This window comes from Chamaea fasciata, unplaced genomic scaffold (assembly GCF_029207755.1).
Source record: "Chamaea fasciata isolate MVZ Bird 193981 ecotype frontalis unplaced genomic scaffold, bChaFas1.0.hap1 SCAF_14, whole genome shotgun sequence".
Lineage (NCBI taxonomy): Eukaryota > Metazoa > Chordata > Aves > Passeriformes > Sylviidae > Chamaea > Chamaea fasciata.
The window spans coordinates 10,652,262-10,670,317 of record NW_027094099.1 but is presented as its reverse complement, the minus strand read 5'-3'; the positions used below and the strand labels follow the sequence as shown (position 1 = coordinate 10,670,317).

General features: G+C 40.7%; 1 protein-coding gene across 7 annotated transcripts in view; it reads right to left on the bottom strand.

Annotated features, from left to right (window-relative positions):
• PDE8A (phosphodiesterase 8A) overlaps window positions 1–18,056 on the bottom strand; it is a 150,084-nt gene that overhangs the window by 7,182 nt on the left and 124,846 nt on the right. For all 7 annotated transcript variants that reach the window (XR_010723081.1, XR_010723080.1, XR_010723082.1 and 4 more), the window contains 13 exons: window positions 17,131–17,219; window positions 16,482–16,533; window positions 16,339–16,381; window positions 15,315–15,392; window positions 14,300–14,370; window positions 13,552–13,716; window positions 11,141–11,189; window positions 10,737–10,872; window positions 9,025–9,223; window positions 6,035–6,252; window positions 5,066–5,198; window positions 1,578–1,742; window positions 555–684 (listed from right to left, as the gene is read on the bottom strand). Coding sequence is in view for 1 of the 7 variants with exons in the window: in XM_066196698.1 (XP_066052795.1) it covers window positions 555–684; window positions 1,578–1,742; window positions 5,066–5,198; window positions 6,035–6,252; window positions 9,025–9,223; window positions 10,737–10,872; window positions 11,141–11,189; window positions 13,552–13,716; window positions 14,300–14,370; window positions 15,315–15,392; window positions 16,339–16,381; window positions 16,482–16,533; window positions 17,131–17,219 (1,528 nt within the window). In the remaining 6 variants the exon portion in view is untranslated. The remainder of the gene's footprint in view (window positions 1–554; window positions 685–1,577; window positions 1,743–5,065; window positions 5,199–6,034; window positions 6,253–9,024; window positions 9,224–10,736; window positions 10,873–11,140; window positions 11,190–13,551; window positions 13,717–14,299; window positions 14,371–15,314; window positions 15,393–16,338; window positions 16,382–16,481; window positions 16,534–17,130; window positions 17,220–18,056) is intronic.

Sequence of the window (18,056 nt, the reverse complement as noted above, 5' to 3'; positions counted from 1 at the left end):
CTGTTCTGTAAATCTACTTAATACTTGTATTCCAAGTCCCAGCAAAGGAACACAATATTCCAGGAGGGGCACAGCTAATTATGGTTGTAATTATCCTGCCCCATCAAACCTCAGTCACATGTCATGATCTGGCATTCAGGGGAGTCACATTTCTGACCACTTTTACCACGGAGGCAACACTTGGAAGGAAACAGCTGCTCCCCCAAGCAGTTTCCAGACTGTAGAAATTTGCCTTGAAGAATAACCAATATTAACATAGACTAAATGACTGTGCTCAAAGAGCTATCAAAGAGAATGTGTTCTGTTCTCCGTTTACAGAGAAGCAAGTTTAAAAAGTTAAAGATTGCCTGGATCTAGTATATTAAAGACAAGCCATGAGAATTGCTTGTAGCAATACTTATAAGCAATAAAGAAGTTATTAATCTTACTTGAACTGCAGGAATCTTCCCTTTTCTCTCCCTTTATTTAGGAACCATAAAAAAGAAATTTTGTATCACAGCAGTTTCAAATTTTCACAAAATGTTCACATCAGGAAACAGCAGAGTTTTGCTTACCATCCCAGGCATCAAACATATCAATAATGAAGTAATCAATGAATGATAATTGGGATTTGGGGATGCTGCAAGTATTTCTGTCAAAAACTGGCATCACAACAGGTAAACCTTGTCTCCTTTCTTCATCAGTCTGCAAAAAACATTAGTGATTATTCATCTAAGACACCTTCTGTTAATAGGCTTCTTTTAGCAGCAGATTGTTTGGCTCTGGCTAGAGCATGCATCTGCTAAATCAAAGGAGGAACCTGAACAAATCTGAAGCAGCAGCGACTTAATCTTAAGCACCTCGTTGTTCATTTTCAGCAAAACAGCAGACAAATAGTGCCTTCCAGTGTTTCCCACAAAGGGTTATATTTACCTTCTGCATCTGCACACAAGCTGACCCTAAGTAACTTCCCATATTACCAAGTTATGATTGCTTGGGACCTAAGAGCTGCTCAGCCATTTTCAATCTCTGATGGAAGTGGTGCTCTGTCCCACTCAGACATGGCAAAGTACTTTTTTTATGCCCTTGCCCCTTGCTTGGGGTGCCAAGTTCCAACTGCAGTGTTTGGTCTATCATCTGTAATAATGACTGCCCTCTCCTTTTCCACATCTTCCTAAAACCTTGCCTCAGCACACTGTGCTAAGGGCTTACAGCATTTCTTGGAGTGGGTGCTGCTCCCATCCAAACACTAGAATCCTATTCCTCAGGCAAAGCCAGCATGTGGGTACAGAAGGCATCCTTGCTCTGTCTCATGTGATGGGAGTGCATTTGCAGACAAGGCTCAAAAAGCCCTGTTCCAAACTGAACAACTTGAAAGCTTGTATTTTTCAGAAACTGCACTATAGAAGCTGCCAACTTTCATCTCTCTGAAGGCATCTAGTTGTGTATTGGCATGAGTAATACCCATCATTTAAAATAAAAAGGTTATTATTTTTCACATTACATAATGCAGCCTGAGATATTCTGTGACACTGGCACCCTTCTCCCTTTTAGAGATGCTCACCTGCAGTTTCAGCAGCCTGTTGTAGCTGCCTTACCTGTGCAAAGTACTCCTCAGAGATGCGTCCAGCCCATTCTATGCACTGTTCTCTGGGTCTGCATGGATTGGAAATGTCAGCACACTTTATCAACATGCGTTTGATAAGGATACGGTTTTCAGGAGACCTGAGAACAGTTTTGATTGACTCTCCATCACCATTATTCTGTAACATTTAAGAATTAAAAACAATCCATTAGCAAGGTCTCCATGCACTAACTCAAAAGCTTTTGTGCTTTGGGAATGCTTTCAGCACATGCTACAGGGATCAGTCCTGCTACTGGCTACCAGATTTGATGTCTAACTGAATTTATAGGTGGATTATGAAAGTTAGCCACAGCTTTGAGCTAGCACTGAACTCCAGTTTCTGGATTCAGTCACTGTCTTTGTGACAGATCTCTTGGGCATCTTCGGGCGAGTCATCTAATCCCTCTATTCCTTATCTGCCTTCTCAAAGTGTGGAGAGGATTAATTCATCACTACACACATAGTGATGAGGACCATGTAGGCAGAAAAATGTAACTCTCTGCTGCAACCCAAGGATTAATAGACTTGCACATTAAGAGTGGAATAGTTGGTTTGAGAAGAGGGACTGACCCGAGATGCAGAGTCACCCTTGGCACAGAAACCCCATCAGTGTATCAATCATTCTGACAGCAGTGCTACTATTCAGTCAGATCCCACATTGCCTCCCAGGTTTGTTCCTTATTCCCTTCCCTTGTTGCTGGACTCTTTAGGGATGGATAGGTACAGGAGTTTACAACACTGTCTACTCAGAATAGAAACTCTTTGAAGCAAGGAACATACAAGATTTCTCTGGCACCTAACAAGGTCTTGCTCTACAGTCAGAGCAGGGAACAATAATGATAATAGTAATGTGCTACCAGTTCCTGCAGTGTTTTGTACAAAGAGAGAAATAAAAAGCAGCAGAAACATTCTGACCTTTTATTAGGTCAGAATAACCATGACATTTTTCAGAAGAAAATTCTTTTGGGGAAGAAAGTTCTTCCTAAAAGAAGAAACTGACAGTAATTAAAAAATTATTTGGTAGTATAGAAATGGCTCAGAAATACCAACTCCACAGTTCTCACCAAAATGAGATGCCCAAACCAGTTATTTTCCCTCATTTTTAGGTACGTGGAAGGGAAAACAGAAGAAACAAAGTGAGACATATACACCTCCAAATGCATGGAAAAATTATATATGAGAAAGCTAACATAAAGAGATGGAAGCTCCAGAAACACAAGTATGAAAATCAGGTATGGAAAATTAGTGTTTGTTCAGTTACAGAGAGTAGAAAATATCCTAGTAGGTAAACCACTAGGAATCAAGAAAGGATGTTCACCTCTGGGATCTGTTCAAACCAAAGGCACAGTTCTACTTGCTGCATGCAGATGTCTTGGGAATAAAATGTGTTAAGCATGCTTAGTCCCAGCATCCTGCTCAGAGTGCAGAGGTGGCTCTGCGTGTCAGATGTTGGCTTCCTGTCACAGCTTAGGTGACATCATGAGGGGAAATGGGAGGATAAAGGATGCTGGAGCTGGAAAGGATTTTTTTCAGTTTATGAAACAAAAGCAGAAAGAAAACAAACAGAGCAGCTTCTCAGCATGGCTCTTTGAACAAATTTGTATAAAAATAATAAATAAAAAAAACAAGTGGAACTGTCCCATTTGGAACAGGCAGTTGGCAGCTCAGCCTGCAAACACTACACTGAGTCACCACCATGACTGGAAAGCAGGCCAGAAAACACACACTGCTGCTGCAGCCAGAGGGACAACAGACTTGAAAGAGGGGCTGACAGTGTTGTTCTGCTCAGCACAGTAAATAATTTGCTTTACCCACTCACACATTACAGGCCTTTTAATAGGAACTTGCCAAACTGAAACTCCCAGCTGAAAGAAGGGAAACATTTTTCTTCTTGTTTTCAATAGAAATTACATATTCTTTGTCTTTCTTCCCATTCTTTGGCACAATTTGCCGTGAATCACAAATGCCTTGTGGGACAGATAATTTTCCTGCAGTCTCTGGGGCTTAAGGGTAGAACTAAATTTTTGTTTCATTTTTCTGTGTCCCTGTTTGTGTTTTTACCCTCTGATTGTACAGATCCAAGCCCTGTTCTTCATCAGCACCAGCTGTTCTGCTCTCTGTAATAGGCAAGAAGAGGAGTTTGGCTCTTGGGATGGATGCTGCTGCATCCCAACCCTTGGGGCTGGGAGGAAGGGCTCTGCACACCGAGCCAGGCCAGTGCAGAGCCCTGCAGCAGGACCAGGAGCACTACAGAGTTATACACTCCCAGGGCCAGTGCAGTGACTACACCCAGCAGCAGCAGCAGCAGCAGCAGCAGCAGCTCCCTTGTTCTCCTCCTGCACCGATGTTGCTATGCTCATCCAGAGAGGCTGTCCAGCTGGGAACTTAACATCCTTTCTTCTCATTTATTCAGTACAAGCAGTGTCCTACTGGGACTTTGGCTTCACATTCACAGAGTTCCCATTAGCATCGCCAGGTGCCAAGAACAAAGCTAATTCTAGCCTAAACTCCTGTGGACAAAGGTACAATTCTCCAATTAAGCTCCAGTCTTCTTCTCGTGGGTAAAGGAACAAGACCTGTTTCGCTCCCACTCTCAGATAATGAAAAGACTGCCTTCCCCCATTACACACAACAGCCATAAATGTGGCTTTCTAAAGAACATGGTAAGAAAATACAGAAAACCATTACAGCTCCTGTATGACGTTGCCACCAATGCAAACTTTATCATAACCATTTCTTCAAGTCTTCTCTTTGCAAAAATCATTCCAACAAAATTATACACTGCTCTTACTGGCAACAAAACTGCTGGTTGAAGCTGTTATTGAAACTGGTGTGGTTTTTCAGAAAGAGTTCTTAACAGGCAATTTCTTTGTGTCCATGGGGTTCCAGATGGCTATTGATTATGTCTATATGATACATAATGTCACCATCATCTATTTTAAAGATTAAAAAAGAAACCAGACAGAAACCCCATGAATGCTGCCAGGCAGCACTAGGGGCTGAGGGCCCTTATTCCCAGAGAAGGCACCACATGCCAGCCCACAGGCCTGCCCTCATGCTGCACCCGCAGCAGGCTCTGCTTTGAAGCAAACCTTGACTCTTCTGCAGAAACAGCCAACAACAATGCCCAGTCTTGCCATTCTGTCCATAGGAATGACTGGGTTAATCAAAATGGCATCTTTACATGAAAACATACAGGGCCCTGGTTCCAAGTACAACATCATAGCACTGTGATATTAATAGGATCCAAGTGAGTCCCACTCACCCTCAAAATGAGTGACAACCATGTTAATCAGAAGCGGATTCAAACCCAGAGGTGAAAGATAAATCTCCAGCCTCTCTTTCTCCACATTTCTGATAAACTTTCTCAGAACACCATGTGGGAATTTCCTGCTGCCAAGGGTTCCCAGTCCCTGCCTAGCATTTTAAGGCATTTTAAAGAGGACTTGCAGTGTTGCTTACCCCATTTTCTTCTAGTGCTGCCAAGGGTTTATTAATGCTGTTGACAAACTTGTTGACATGTTCAAAGTGCTTTGTCATTTCTGTTGCTAAGACCATGTCAATAATGACTTGGCGAAGGGTTCGGTACTCATTCCTGTTTAAAGAAGGAAACAATTAAGAATGCTGGCTGGGTCACAAAGGGCTGGTTGCTAAAACAAGTCTAACAAAAAATGCAACAGACCATTCCTGTTTGAGAGAAGTGGTGGGGGAAGAAAGAATGGTGATAAAGGCTTGGGCAGCTGCATCTCTGTTAGATGGAGTACCTTTGGTGTGTAGAGTCTTGTGTGCGCCAGGCATGACTGTGTCTCTAGGAGAAACAGTATCAAGAGCTGGGCAGAAGCAGAGGCACCAGCAGCTTAGAAGGCTGCTAAGACATGACACACCTGTATGCTCCCAAGGCTTTTAGCACAGACACTCAGCAGTGGTTCACTCTCCAGTCAAGTTTTTCAGCAGTATTTTTCTACTGTATCTTGAGAGAATCAAGGCAACGGTCACATCCTTGCCCTAAGTGCTTCTCTGAGGCTGCAAGAGCAGCAGGTCCTTCATTATCCTCCACACTGCAACAAGGTATTTTATTTCTGACTGATGCTCAGTGGCTCTTTCTCTCCTTGTTCTCTACCCACTCAGCCATAGGTTGTTCTCCACGTTCAATGACACAAAATAACTCTTCTACATTAAGATTTACACTAAGTTCCTTAGATAGGGTCTTCCTTTTTGCGCACAGGCAAAACTGACAGTGGGGAATTACTCAGAAGTCATTGCAGGAGAGACAGAAACATTCTACTCTTTTAGAAGCTAATTTCACCAGGGCCATGGAGACAGTTATCCACCAGGCACTTCCCTCCTCTAGGATGCCTGTTTGCCTTAGGTTACACAGAAGGAAGTGAGAGATGTTAGTGGGCAGACCAGGACCCTGAGGGTTAAGCTTACCTCTCCATGTTTTTGAATATATTGCATTTGCCATCCCGGGTGGTAAGCTGGAAGGCCAGGGCAGCATGATGGCTCTCCAGCACAGCTGTGTCGTTGTAGAGAATCGCCAGCTCGCTGCCAGCATTGCACAGGAAAGAATTTGTCCTTCCTGGGTGATCCACATCGTGGACTGTAGCAGCAATGAGCGCCGCAACCTCATCAATTGGATCCAGAGTTTGCTGAAAATAGAAGGGTGCTTAGTTTTCCTGGCAGACTCATTAGAATCCCTGTTCTGTCCATAAGATTAAGTCAAGTTGCTGAGGAATAAAAGCCAAAACCCCAGAGATCAGTAAGGGTCAAATGTTCTACACAGAGCAGTGGAAAATTCATTATAAGCTTCACTGAACATTGTGTGACTTTTTTGGCCATTTTGTACCTCTTAAATTTTGCCTTAACCACACCTTTGTCACAGCACATCACATTAAACAAACGTAAAGTAATAAATTAGTTTGTGTTTTCTAGCAACACTGAAACCACCTTCACTTGGAGTTAAGGTACTTGGCTTGGAAATAAGACCAATACTGCTAAAAATTATTCCATTACCACCAGACCCCTTAATTTCCTTTGGCAATTTAATGTGTCCTAATCGTGTTCCACTTATGTGCTGGCTAGGTTTCCAATTTGAAAGGAATGTTATCCATACATCCAGTTCTTTAATAACAGTGTCCCTGGGTTACAGCAAATGCATATTCTGTGGTGAATACTTGATGTTTTGCATCCATGGATAAATTACATGACGTGTTCTGTACTTTATCACATTCTGATTCTGATAACATGCTGCACTGCATGCTTTATGTCTACGTGCAATGAGCTTTGCTTTATGTCTGCTTTTATCTATCCTGTCATGAAATGCAAAATTACTTGACTCCTAAGATTTTACACTTAAGTGTTAATAATTTATTAATAGCATAAAGGAGAAGGAGAGCTAAGCATCTCAGAAATATTTCATATACATTTGAAAACTAGCCTTTGTGCTGTTTTTATGCTGGCATTTGTGAAGGATACAAGATACAAAATAATTATATTAAAAATTTTAATAAAATGAAAGAGACACAAGAGGAGAAATATTCCCATTTGAATCTGGGAGTAGGGCAGATATTTTTCATTCCAATTTGCTTTAATTTGAGGTCCAAATTCTCTATGGGCCCTCTACTACCATTCAGAATAGTTACACTGGGTAGGTGAAAAGACAAACCCTACTCTTCTTTACACTTCCTGAAATTATCCAATGACTTGACTGCAGGAGCAGGGATATTATTCATTGAGGACTGTCAAGAGAGTCTCATGGACAGCAAGAGAAGACAAATAATTCTTTTTGCTCTAGTTCATAGTTAGCATTGTCTGAAATACTCTCTGCTATGTGTTAGCTCCTTCCTTCTTTCTTTCAGCTGCTGCTCATGGGATCCTATTTGTGTGGTACGAAGTTAGGAGGGATTTGGGAACAGGCTCTCCTCAGAGGGATACACTGACCGGCATTCAATCTGGCTGAGAAAGACCTTTGCAGATGGGAACCACAAACATGAGAATATCTGACCTGGAGGACCACAGCAGTCTACCGTGCACTTATTTCAGGGATTTACAGCACTTTTATACCCAACATCAAGGATTCTAACTTTGTTATCTTAACTCCCATGGCACAGAAGTGGAAATGATTCTGAGAATATGGCTTCAATTTGGGAGCCAGAAAATTTTCCTAGACAAGTTGTACTGAGTTCAAACTACCAAAAAAAAAAAAACCACCAACAACAACAACAAAAAAACCAAAAAAAAAAAAAAAAAACAAACTCAGCATGAATTTCAGTGGCAGAATTGGGATTTTTGTGTTTAGATTAAGTTGAACTCTGGGCAACACAAAAGCATCTGGGCTATAACTTTGAAAAGATAAAGAGAGAATTCTGAACTTTGATTCTGCTCCTTCTGCTGCTGAAACATTTTTTTTCTCTTCCTATGCCTACCGAGGAATGGAAATAACATTCTGGAAAAAGAGGAGGCAGTCATGCTTCTGTGGCAGTGAAATGGATCCAGATCGTGTCTGTTTTTCATAGATATTCTTGGGAAGACCAGCTAAACCTCTGGCAAATCAGGGGCTGAAAAAATCCAATGACGTTCTATCCCCACTTGGCATATAGTATTTGTAAATTACCCTCTGGAAAGCACACTAATGAGCTGCAGCTCCAAGTTAACGGAATTATTGCAGTTTAATGAGCTGTCAGAAGCTTGTTTACAGTCACAGATTTCTCAGCCAGGTGCCCATCACTGGCGTTATCCTTAGGCAGCCCAGTTCAGAATTTCTACCCAAGACTGACTCAGAAATATGTCCCAGCACTCTGCTGCACACACACCAAGCACTGCTTTATTCCCCTTCTCCAGTCTGGCCATGTGAGAGCAAAAGTTGCTCTGATTTATTCTGGTTGTCAGCGGCTCTAATACCCCAGTGGGTGTTATGCTACTGACAAGTAATTTTTTCTCAATACTCTCCTCCAATGCAGTCTCTATAAGCCTCAGGGCATCTTCTCCAGTGGGTGATATAGCCTACTTTATGGCCTATATTGTCCTGGGAGTCTTTTGCAAAATGACCATCACAAGGCATAAGAGATGGTAATTTATCACATTAAATCTGTATTTGGCATGTACCACCACAAAAGTAATTATGTCATTAGCTCACCTATCTGAGAAGGTTTAACTACATGAAGAAGTTTTACTTGAAAAGAAGGTTTTCTTATTCTCCCATTACGAATTGTTCAATTCTGTAATATTAGTATCCATCCTTCTACATACACTATAAGAGAGATCCTAGAAGTCACATAAAGCAGCCCAGTTCTTTGACCTCAGAGTTACCAAACTGGTTGGCACTAGGCAGACATTTGGCTTTTGAATCTGTTTCTGAGAGATCCTTCTTTGATTGCATCTGTATTTCCCACCTACACGGTTTCTCATAAACGTGGACTCACCTTTACTCTTTCTTTAGACAAGAAGTAAGCAGTAGCATGTAGTACATCAGCTGAATGAGTTGAATTATGGTAGGAGTTGGAGGAATGGTAGTTAGCCTCAATAACTTGTAACCATGACCTCAGAGTGGATTCTGAACAGTTTAAGAATTCACAGATTCCAAAGCGAGCAAATATTTTGAGACCCAGATAAACCAAAGGCCTGTGGAGAAAAATAAACAGAAAGTTTTAAAACTAATGCAGCTGAAAGAATATTAAATAGCCTAAACATTAGGAATTCACACAGCATTTTTAGCTAATGACATATGAAATGACGTATAAGGACTAGTTACGGAATTACTGTGTCATAAACTAGAATTGTAACATACATAAAGTCAAATCCCCCTTAATCCCCCTCAGTGTCAGACAAAGGTGTCTCCAGGTTTCTCTGTCAGGGAGCTGTGATGCACTAAAATACAATTAATTATCCTGGCTTTATTACCATATGTCTGCTCGGACTTAAGGCAATACTAGTAATACATTCATATGACTGAGATAATTAAGTTACTGCAATGCATCCATTAACTGTTGTAAATCACACAAATTGACTGTATTTTTAAATTTTTCTTTTTAATTACTTATCTGTATTACTTCATTAGAAATAAAAATGCAGCAAAAAACCTAAAGCAAATGAATGTAAATACCTTCATTTTAAAAAAAATAATTTTAAAGAAGAATAAACCCCTAGGGGGTTTTGCACCTTTTTGGTTCATATAACCACAGTATAAAAATGAATTCATATTTTTTAACTCAGTGCCAGATATCTTTCTTAGACTTTGGTTTTGAATAACTTTCAAAGCTCTCACAGATCTGGGATTTTGACAAAGGGTTTAAGATAGTCAATTCATTGCAGGATCCGGCCTCCAAATTAGTGTCTCACAAAAACTTTTACCTAAGACAAAGCATGATACATGAAACTAGACCCAAAAGGGGAACTTTTCATAAGCATCAGAAAATAAAACCAAGGATTTAAAGAGAAAGAACAATTCACAGTCTTAGTGGGAGCCTTTGCTACTAATGAAGTACAGTCTATCAAAGCTGCTGATCTGCTTTTGAAAACTCCTGTGATGGAAATTTGCATGCCTTGCTTTTTATCAGTAAATGTTCTTCAGTTTATCTTATACATAAAATGTAACCTGCCAAGATCTTAGAATAAAGACCTTCCTCTAATCCCAGAGAAAGGTAATGGGAATTCTGCTGAAAAGCTGTATTGGAACTGTTCAGGAATAAAACCTACCCAATCAAATGGAAAGAAAATAAACCTGATCTGTGTCAACTGATCAAATCAAGACCAGCATGTTGAGTCTGTGTGTAGTTTTCCATAATAGGAATTTGAATCCCCACAAGAAAATAATTTGATTTGTATAACTTTTCTATTACTAAATAAAGAAAGGCTTTAAAAATTATGCTGTATCGTCATTATACCATACCAAAGATATATAATCTTCAATTATATCCACTGGGAATTTGCAGGAAATAGTGCATGATGAAACAGAAGATATTTAAGATGCATACACAACTAGAAATGACAATGAGAAAATTTCAAACATCTGACATTGAAAATAAGATTAATTCAGTTTTAAACGCAAAGGTAGAGAACTTATGGATCTGATTACAGGATGACATTTAAGCCACTTTTCAGCAACTTCAGTTTATGAACTCTTGCATTTACTGACCTTTTATGGGTGGCAGCCTCAAGTTCAAAGATATCAAAATCCCACTGTTCCTCATTTTCCATTGCCTGTGTTATCCGTGGGGGTATGTCATTGAGGGAGATTGGAGAGCTCAGACTGCCAGCGACCTGATGAGTTTCTTTTGAGGAACACAGTTATTACTATAGGTATAGATTAACAGTATATTAAGTAGTATATTTAATAGCGAGATAAAATTTTACTGAATGACCATGACTTCTCTTTGTAGTAACACCCAGCTCAGTAATGCTGCAGGAAAATGCTTATAGATAAAAAAACCCAAACAAACGAACAAACAAAAAAAAAGCTCATAAAAAATTACATCTAATCACATTTCCCGTTTCTTAAATTTCTGAACATGTTTTAGTGTCTGCCAAATTAAAACTTACGTTTTGCTGACAATATGTATTCGTTCCCTGATAATCTTCGTAAACCATCCTGTTAAATAAAAGTTGCAAGTTAAATGGAGGCTATTGCACAATAGATCTAGGAGATGATGACACCAAGGAGTAGCACAACTTCAGAGAAGCCTGACTGCAGCCTGCCATAGTCATCAGAGCTGCCTCTCCCTTATTTGTTTGTACTGTTCAGGTTCACCTGGTTTACATACAGCTCGTAACAGATGAGGAGCTGCAGGCTAGGGGATACAATGTGGACTCAGATAGGTAAAAACTCAAGTTTCTGAGGTGCAGATGGAGGTCTAGAATTGCAGCCTCACACGTGTCTTTGTCTGCCCAGCATGTGGGTCTGTGCCTCAAAGCAGACACGGTGTGTGCACACACTTCCCACCAACAAGCAAAGGTGGGAGGGAATGGATGGAGACATTCCCCTGCTCCCCTGCCCTGGTATTGGCAGATCCAGTCACCTCAGCTGCTGAAGAATCTCATGACTGCAGAGGAACAAATTACCCTGAGGCTTCCTTTCCAGCACACAGAACGTATGCTTGTTTATTCTTCAGTTCAGTGCCTCCTAGGCTTAATTCTGGCATGCTGCCTAGATGTGAACACTGAGATGATGGATTAAAACTAACAGAATTATGTATTTAATATTTATTTTTCATTTTATAATTCTAAATGCTGTGGCCCAAATCCTGCTTGCTCTTTTGAGGTTACAGCTGTTAGCTCATGTTTAGCCCATGATTTAAAAAAACCACAGTGTTTAAAAAAAATATTCATGAATGCACCTTACTAAAAATGTTATTCACACGCAGTATAGCAGAAGTAAATGTGGATGTTGTATCTGAACATGGAATAACTGCTCTTAAAAAACTGCTATATCTAATCTTTATTTTCACATTTGTAAGTAAATGAGTGTGGAGTTTTGTGATTTAAAAGGAAAGGGAGTACAACAGTGGCTGTTCAATAGAACTGCTATGACACAAATATTTAGGTCACCAGATGCTGCCTATCATTTAGAATCAAAGATTAGTTTTTAAGAGTTGAAATAGCAGGTGTAATTGTATCTGGTAAATCCATCTTTGAACTCCAAATGCCCTTCCTGCCTGAGAGTTCAAATCCAATAACATATTACTTGTTTCCTTCTCAGACATAACTTCTGAATGCAAATGGAATGATATAATTCTGTTTTCAGCAGACCATTTGATGGAAAAATGTTTCTCTCCAATAACTTTAAAACTCATACCATGCCATATGCTCTGAAATTAATTTTCTCAGCTTTTCTTATTGCTCCATAAAAGAGCCTTGCGTTTATTTTTAGTGAGGATTTTATATTTTGCAATATTGTTAACTCCATGTTCATGGAACAAATACAATCAGAATACAAATGCATGTAAGAATCAACAATCCACAAAAAGGAGAAGACAGTCAAGTTTATGGACTCATGTATTCAGCAGGAGAAAAGATTCACTTCAAGACTAATGAATATTCTTCCTATATTTTTATAGTTAAGGTAACAATAAATTTTGTCTACTCAGTTAGTAAATACAACCCAATATGAACCATTCAGGTCTTCTCCTGGAATTCCTGGAGTCTCCCACATGTTTCTGATTAGATATTTAGTAAAGGTAAAAATACACATAAACTATTTGAAGATTCTGATGGATACTGCAAAGGCATCGTGATAGTTCCAACATGAAATTATAATAGCCCAGAGGCATCTCTGAAAAGCTCACATTTTGTGAGCCTTTTTGCATCCAACACACTGTAAATTTTTTTCCTGATCTAGCCTTTCATATGCAACCTACAGACTAATGAGAACACATATCCTTTGGGCACAGGTAACATTCATCTAAACTCATCTCATTACCATCAGGAGGATCAGACTCCAGGCTCTGAAGGGTTGGGTTCAGTTCTTGCTTTGCTGTGTGCCCTTTATTTAACTTTGGGTACTGTGCTACTCATACAGATATAATCAAAGAAACAGCAACAAAAATTTGTATTTTGCATTCTTTTGAAAACACAATCTTTTGATAGACTGAAAAGCCCCCCCAAAAGCATGTCATTCTAATCCTCACTAATAAATACAAGTATCTGGTTCTCTTTCTTTCTTCCTCACTCATCTATACCTTATTCAAGCAAATCACATTGAAAAAAAAATCGGGTTTTTTTTTTCCATTTTTAGCTAAACTAATGTTTTAAAGGGGCTGATCAATTTTCTTCCCATTTTCAGAGCTACATTATTCAAGTAGGGGGAGAAAGTCCACAGAAAGAGACATCTGCAGTTTTTCCTGAAAATTTGGCATTGTAGAGGCAGAGCACATGGCAGACGATAAAGATCAAGTAACTGGGAAAATCAGGCAGCCAGCATTAATCAAGAGCTGTTCGTGGTAGTAAGTACTTACTGTCATTAACCCTCCAACAAGGTCACTTGTATGTGGATCCTCATCTTTTGTCCCCAGTTGTGGAGAGTACAATTCAGTGGTTCTTAAAATCTCCAAAGCCCGGTCTAAAGCTTCCGCAACTGGCATGGGACTGCTCTCTTGTGCAGCATTGATGATGTTTATTACCTAATGCAGCATCAGACATACTGTGAACTTTAGAAGCGTTTTTAAAAAACAGAGACACTCATTAATTACTATGGAAAACTCTGGAAAATAACAAGATCTGAAACTTTAATCTGCATGGGGGAAAATCAGAATGAAAGGAATGTTACTGAAATGCTGATGTTTGCTACTGACTCTGGGAATAAGATCATGGCCTTAAAGACAGCAATCTTATTAATCACTTTCCCCTCCAAGGCACAGCCTCAGAATATCTCTGACTGGATTTAATGTAACTTTCTCCCACTTGCCTCTCGCAATTTGTTGAAGAGCTGATTTTTGACAAATCCTTGAATGGTTTCAGACAGCAGTTGACAATGCATAAGTAAGAAGGAGGAACTCCAGTTCCTCCTTAAGAAGGATCATGTGATGGCTGACCCCATGGATGACACTCTACCAAGCAGATTTGGGGGATCTTTGTTTGGGGTATCTACCTTTTTGAAGCTACAGCAGTGGGTAGGTAGAACAGGGGAAGGAGCTGCACCAGAGGCTGGTGCTGTCCTGGAGCCTCATGCCCCAGTGCTGCAGCACAGCCCAGCTGTGACTTTACCTTGGTGATGGGAGCCTCGATAGTCATGGAATGGACCCTGGCCATGGAGGAGCGGCGCCGCTGGGAGCTGCCTGTGTGCAAAACAGAGCAGAATTTGTACCCTGATTGCAGAGTCAAGGCCTGACAGGAGGATCAGCCAGGATCTCCTGAGGCCTTTTCTGCACTGCTTACCCTGCTGTGCCTTTCAGAGGCAATCTACTGCAGAATGCACAAGTGCAAAGAGATGCTGGCTGAACCATGAATGTCCCTGATTAGAGATAAGTGGCTGTAACAGCCTGGCAAAATCATGGCTTTGCTTTATTATTTTAACTGATTAAAATATTCAGTTACAAAGTCCATTAAAAGACTATACAGATGTGTGTGTATAAACTGGCAGGCACAGGTAGGTAACCACTGAATTTGGATTATTACAGGATGTATCTACTCTTGCTGCCTGATGCAATCTGGCAAGTCATAATGAGTCAGCTTCCAAGCTGAGGTAAATCACTGAAGCTCTTCTGAAGGGGGGACCTATGCCAAATAAAAAACAGCAGGGGTTCTGGCCTATTATTCATTGGAAATTTTAAAACAAATGTTTTATCAGCAATTTTGGTTCTGCAGAAAAAAGATCAAGATGAGATTTTTCTGGATATTGTGCTACCTGTAAAATGCAAACACTGTTACTCATTGTGCTGAGCAGTTCTTATGAAGAGTCAATGCTATTTTTGCTATACTGGAACATGACTGTGTTCTCACTGCCACAGACATGCTTCACTAGTGTATGCTGCTTAGACTGTGATGAGGTATGATTTAACAAAAGCATGTAAGTGTCAGCAACAGTTTTGAATATATGACTCATCTATCAAGTTTGGGGTGAACTAACAGAGCAAAATACAACACAGTGAGAACAAAATTAAGAAAAAATATCTTCATATCTTTATCAAGGGAAGAGGTAAGAAATGTAATAATTTGTGTATTGGGTTTGCATGACAACTCCAACTCAGCCAGACCCAACACAATGAGTTGTTTCACATACCATCACTCCCACGTGATGTTGTGGATCTGACATCCAGGGATCCTTTCCTCATCTCTTTGTGTCTGCAAGTCTGAGTATCTGTGAAGAAAATTATATTGCATAACAACACAAAGTTTTGCCTAAGATGTATATTAAAGGAACTGAAGCTCAGAAAAGCCTGGCAGCAGCTGAGTGACATTGACCTCAACGCTTCAGCAGATGAGAGCTGATCAAAGCGCCTTTTAAAGCTCTTGCCCTATTACACTGTCCTGAACCCAGTCAAGTTCTCAGGCAGAACATGCCTAAATGTCTATGCAGAAGGAAACTGTGTGGAGAGAAAAGCTCCTCTTTTCCACTGTGACACAATTGCAGTTGTGAACATAACTTGTGCAGCACACCTGAGTTAATTCAAGCAAGCACTGCCACCAGAAATTGGTGGGCCAAAGCAGAGCACATGCCAATAAACAGGGCAGTGTATCCCAGGTTCCCTGTGGACTGCAGGATTCAGCCTGTGCTAGGATTACAGTTAACAAGTACCTACAGCATGGATGCCAAGGATGTCCTAACTGAAGTGCTGATATGTGGGATGAGGGCGAATGAGAGTGTTGGTCATCCTCATTTCCACCCACATGCAAATTCCCTAAAATGCAGCTCAAAGCAATGCAGACACAGGTGCCATCTGCTACAGAGCAGCCACAGCAACACGATGACATGAGAGCATCCTTCTCATTTCTAATTCTGTAACAGGGATCCACCACCTACAATTGAATTGTGGCACTGAATCCAGCAACATCATGATACCAACTTGGGGCCCTGTGACAGCATTTTCAAAGGTGGGTTGCTTTATGTCACCTCTAAAGTAAGTGAGGCAGGTAGAGAGGGGGTTGTATTTACTTTCCTGCCTTTTGAGTTGGATTCCCAGCTTATCACTAGGTAAATAGGACTGTTCTGTGAAACTGAGTTTTCAGTTAAATGACTAACAATGTCCTTTATTCTCTCCCCAGGTATGTTCTCCACTTCTTGGGACAGAAGAGACGTGTCGTACCTGTCTGAGATTCAGCCTGAATACATTCACATGTCTTCTCCACCTACAATTCAGTACGAGAAATTCAGTTAGTCAGAACTTTGCCATTATTTTGTTATACTTAGGGCTCAAACAAAAGTGAGCATAGCACTATTTTCACTTACCTTATTGTTGTCATTGCACAGTCTACTAATTGACACATAGTGTCTAATCTTTCTGTAGGCAAAAAACAGTGTGTTAATTCCCATCCAAACCTCAGCTCTAATTCAGTACTGATAGTTGGGTGCTCCAAAGGCTCAATTTGGGGACCAAGTGAAAGTTGCATAAAAATCTTGACATGCTTGAATTTTGCCCATGATCAAAGCACACAGTGACCTCATCCCATGACAATCCTTGGCAATAGCCATGAAAGGAGCACAGAAAAGTGAGCATGGAAGGACAGAGTACAGGCACTCAGTGAAACAGGATGTAGGTCCTGGTGACACCAACACAAAGCACAGAAAGACAGGAGGGTGCACTTGCACTTCAGGGAGAATTAAAAGAGTAGAATTAGAAGAGTCAGAGTCACAAGTGAGCAGATCTGCATATTTAGCTCCTTTATGGGGAGAATTAGGAGATTTTCACTTTCCCTGCACACAGCATGTAAAGTTGATTTTGCCCCAAGGAATTAAGCGCAGAGGTTTGAGGCACCCATCCTTGCATAAGCTTTCATTATACTCAGTAGCAGGATAATCCAATATCTGCTGAAGGCAACTGAACTCTAAACTGAGCCTTCATTCAGACACAAATCATGACTTTAGCTTTCACACTTACCCTCCCTGTCCAATGACAGGTAGTATCTTCACATTTTGTTGTATGCTATCTCCATTTTTCTTTTTCGCATAGTACATTCCTTGCCATTCCTGAAAAAATAATTCAAGTGGAAGGAAGTTCAGATAAAACATGAAGAGAAGCTATAGCTTCATACCTTCTTTCACTGAAAGCTGTCTCACAATACAAAACCAGGCAGGACTGGCTGAACTGTGCTCGAACCCTCAAATTTCTCTCCTGTAAGTAACCAGTAGGTCACTATGTCGCTGCCAATGCACGGACAACTTCCAGAGGAGCAGCCTGGGAATACTCTGATGGCAACGGCTGGACCTCAGGAGTTGTGTGAACTAGCTGTGTTCTCTTCCCCATCCTACCTCAGTGGTGCTGTGGGTCATTTTGGGGAGAGCTGGCAAAGAGCCCCATGAGAGCAGGAGCTCAGAGCAGCCTCTGCCTGGAGCAGAGTCCCAGGGCCGCAAGGTTCCCCCCACCCAGGGACCCAGGAGAGGAAGGTCACTGCAAAGCTGCTACACCACCTGATCACCTTCCCTGCTGGATACATCATCTCTCCTGCATGGCTGGGATGTTTTATCACTGGCCAACATTAAATGTATCTGTGGCTAAAAGTGCTTTGGTATCCCAGCACGTTTACTTTCTATACTGTCAGTTTACTATCAAACGCAGCAGAGATTTATTCTGTTTCTTTTAAGGCAGAAGAGAGCCCAGTAGAATAGCTCCTGCATTCTGCCTCCCCTCCAAAAGCACTCTGGTTTTAGGATTGCGTAAATGTTCCTATCCCTAGAATAGCTGTTGGTGGTCTTTTTTAACAGATGCGTATTTTGAGCTGGGCATTTACTAAATACCAAGTGATTAATGAATAATTGAATCCATCTTGCATGTTCACTTAACACAAACTGCTCAGGCCAATTGCT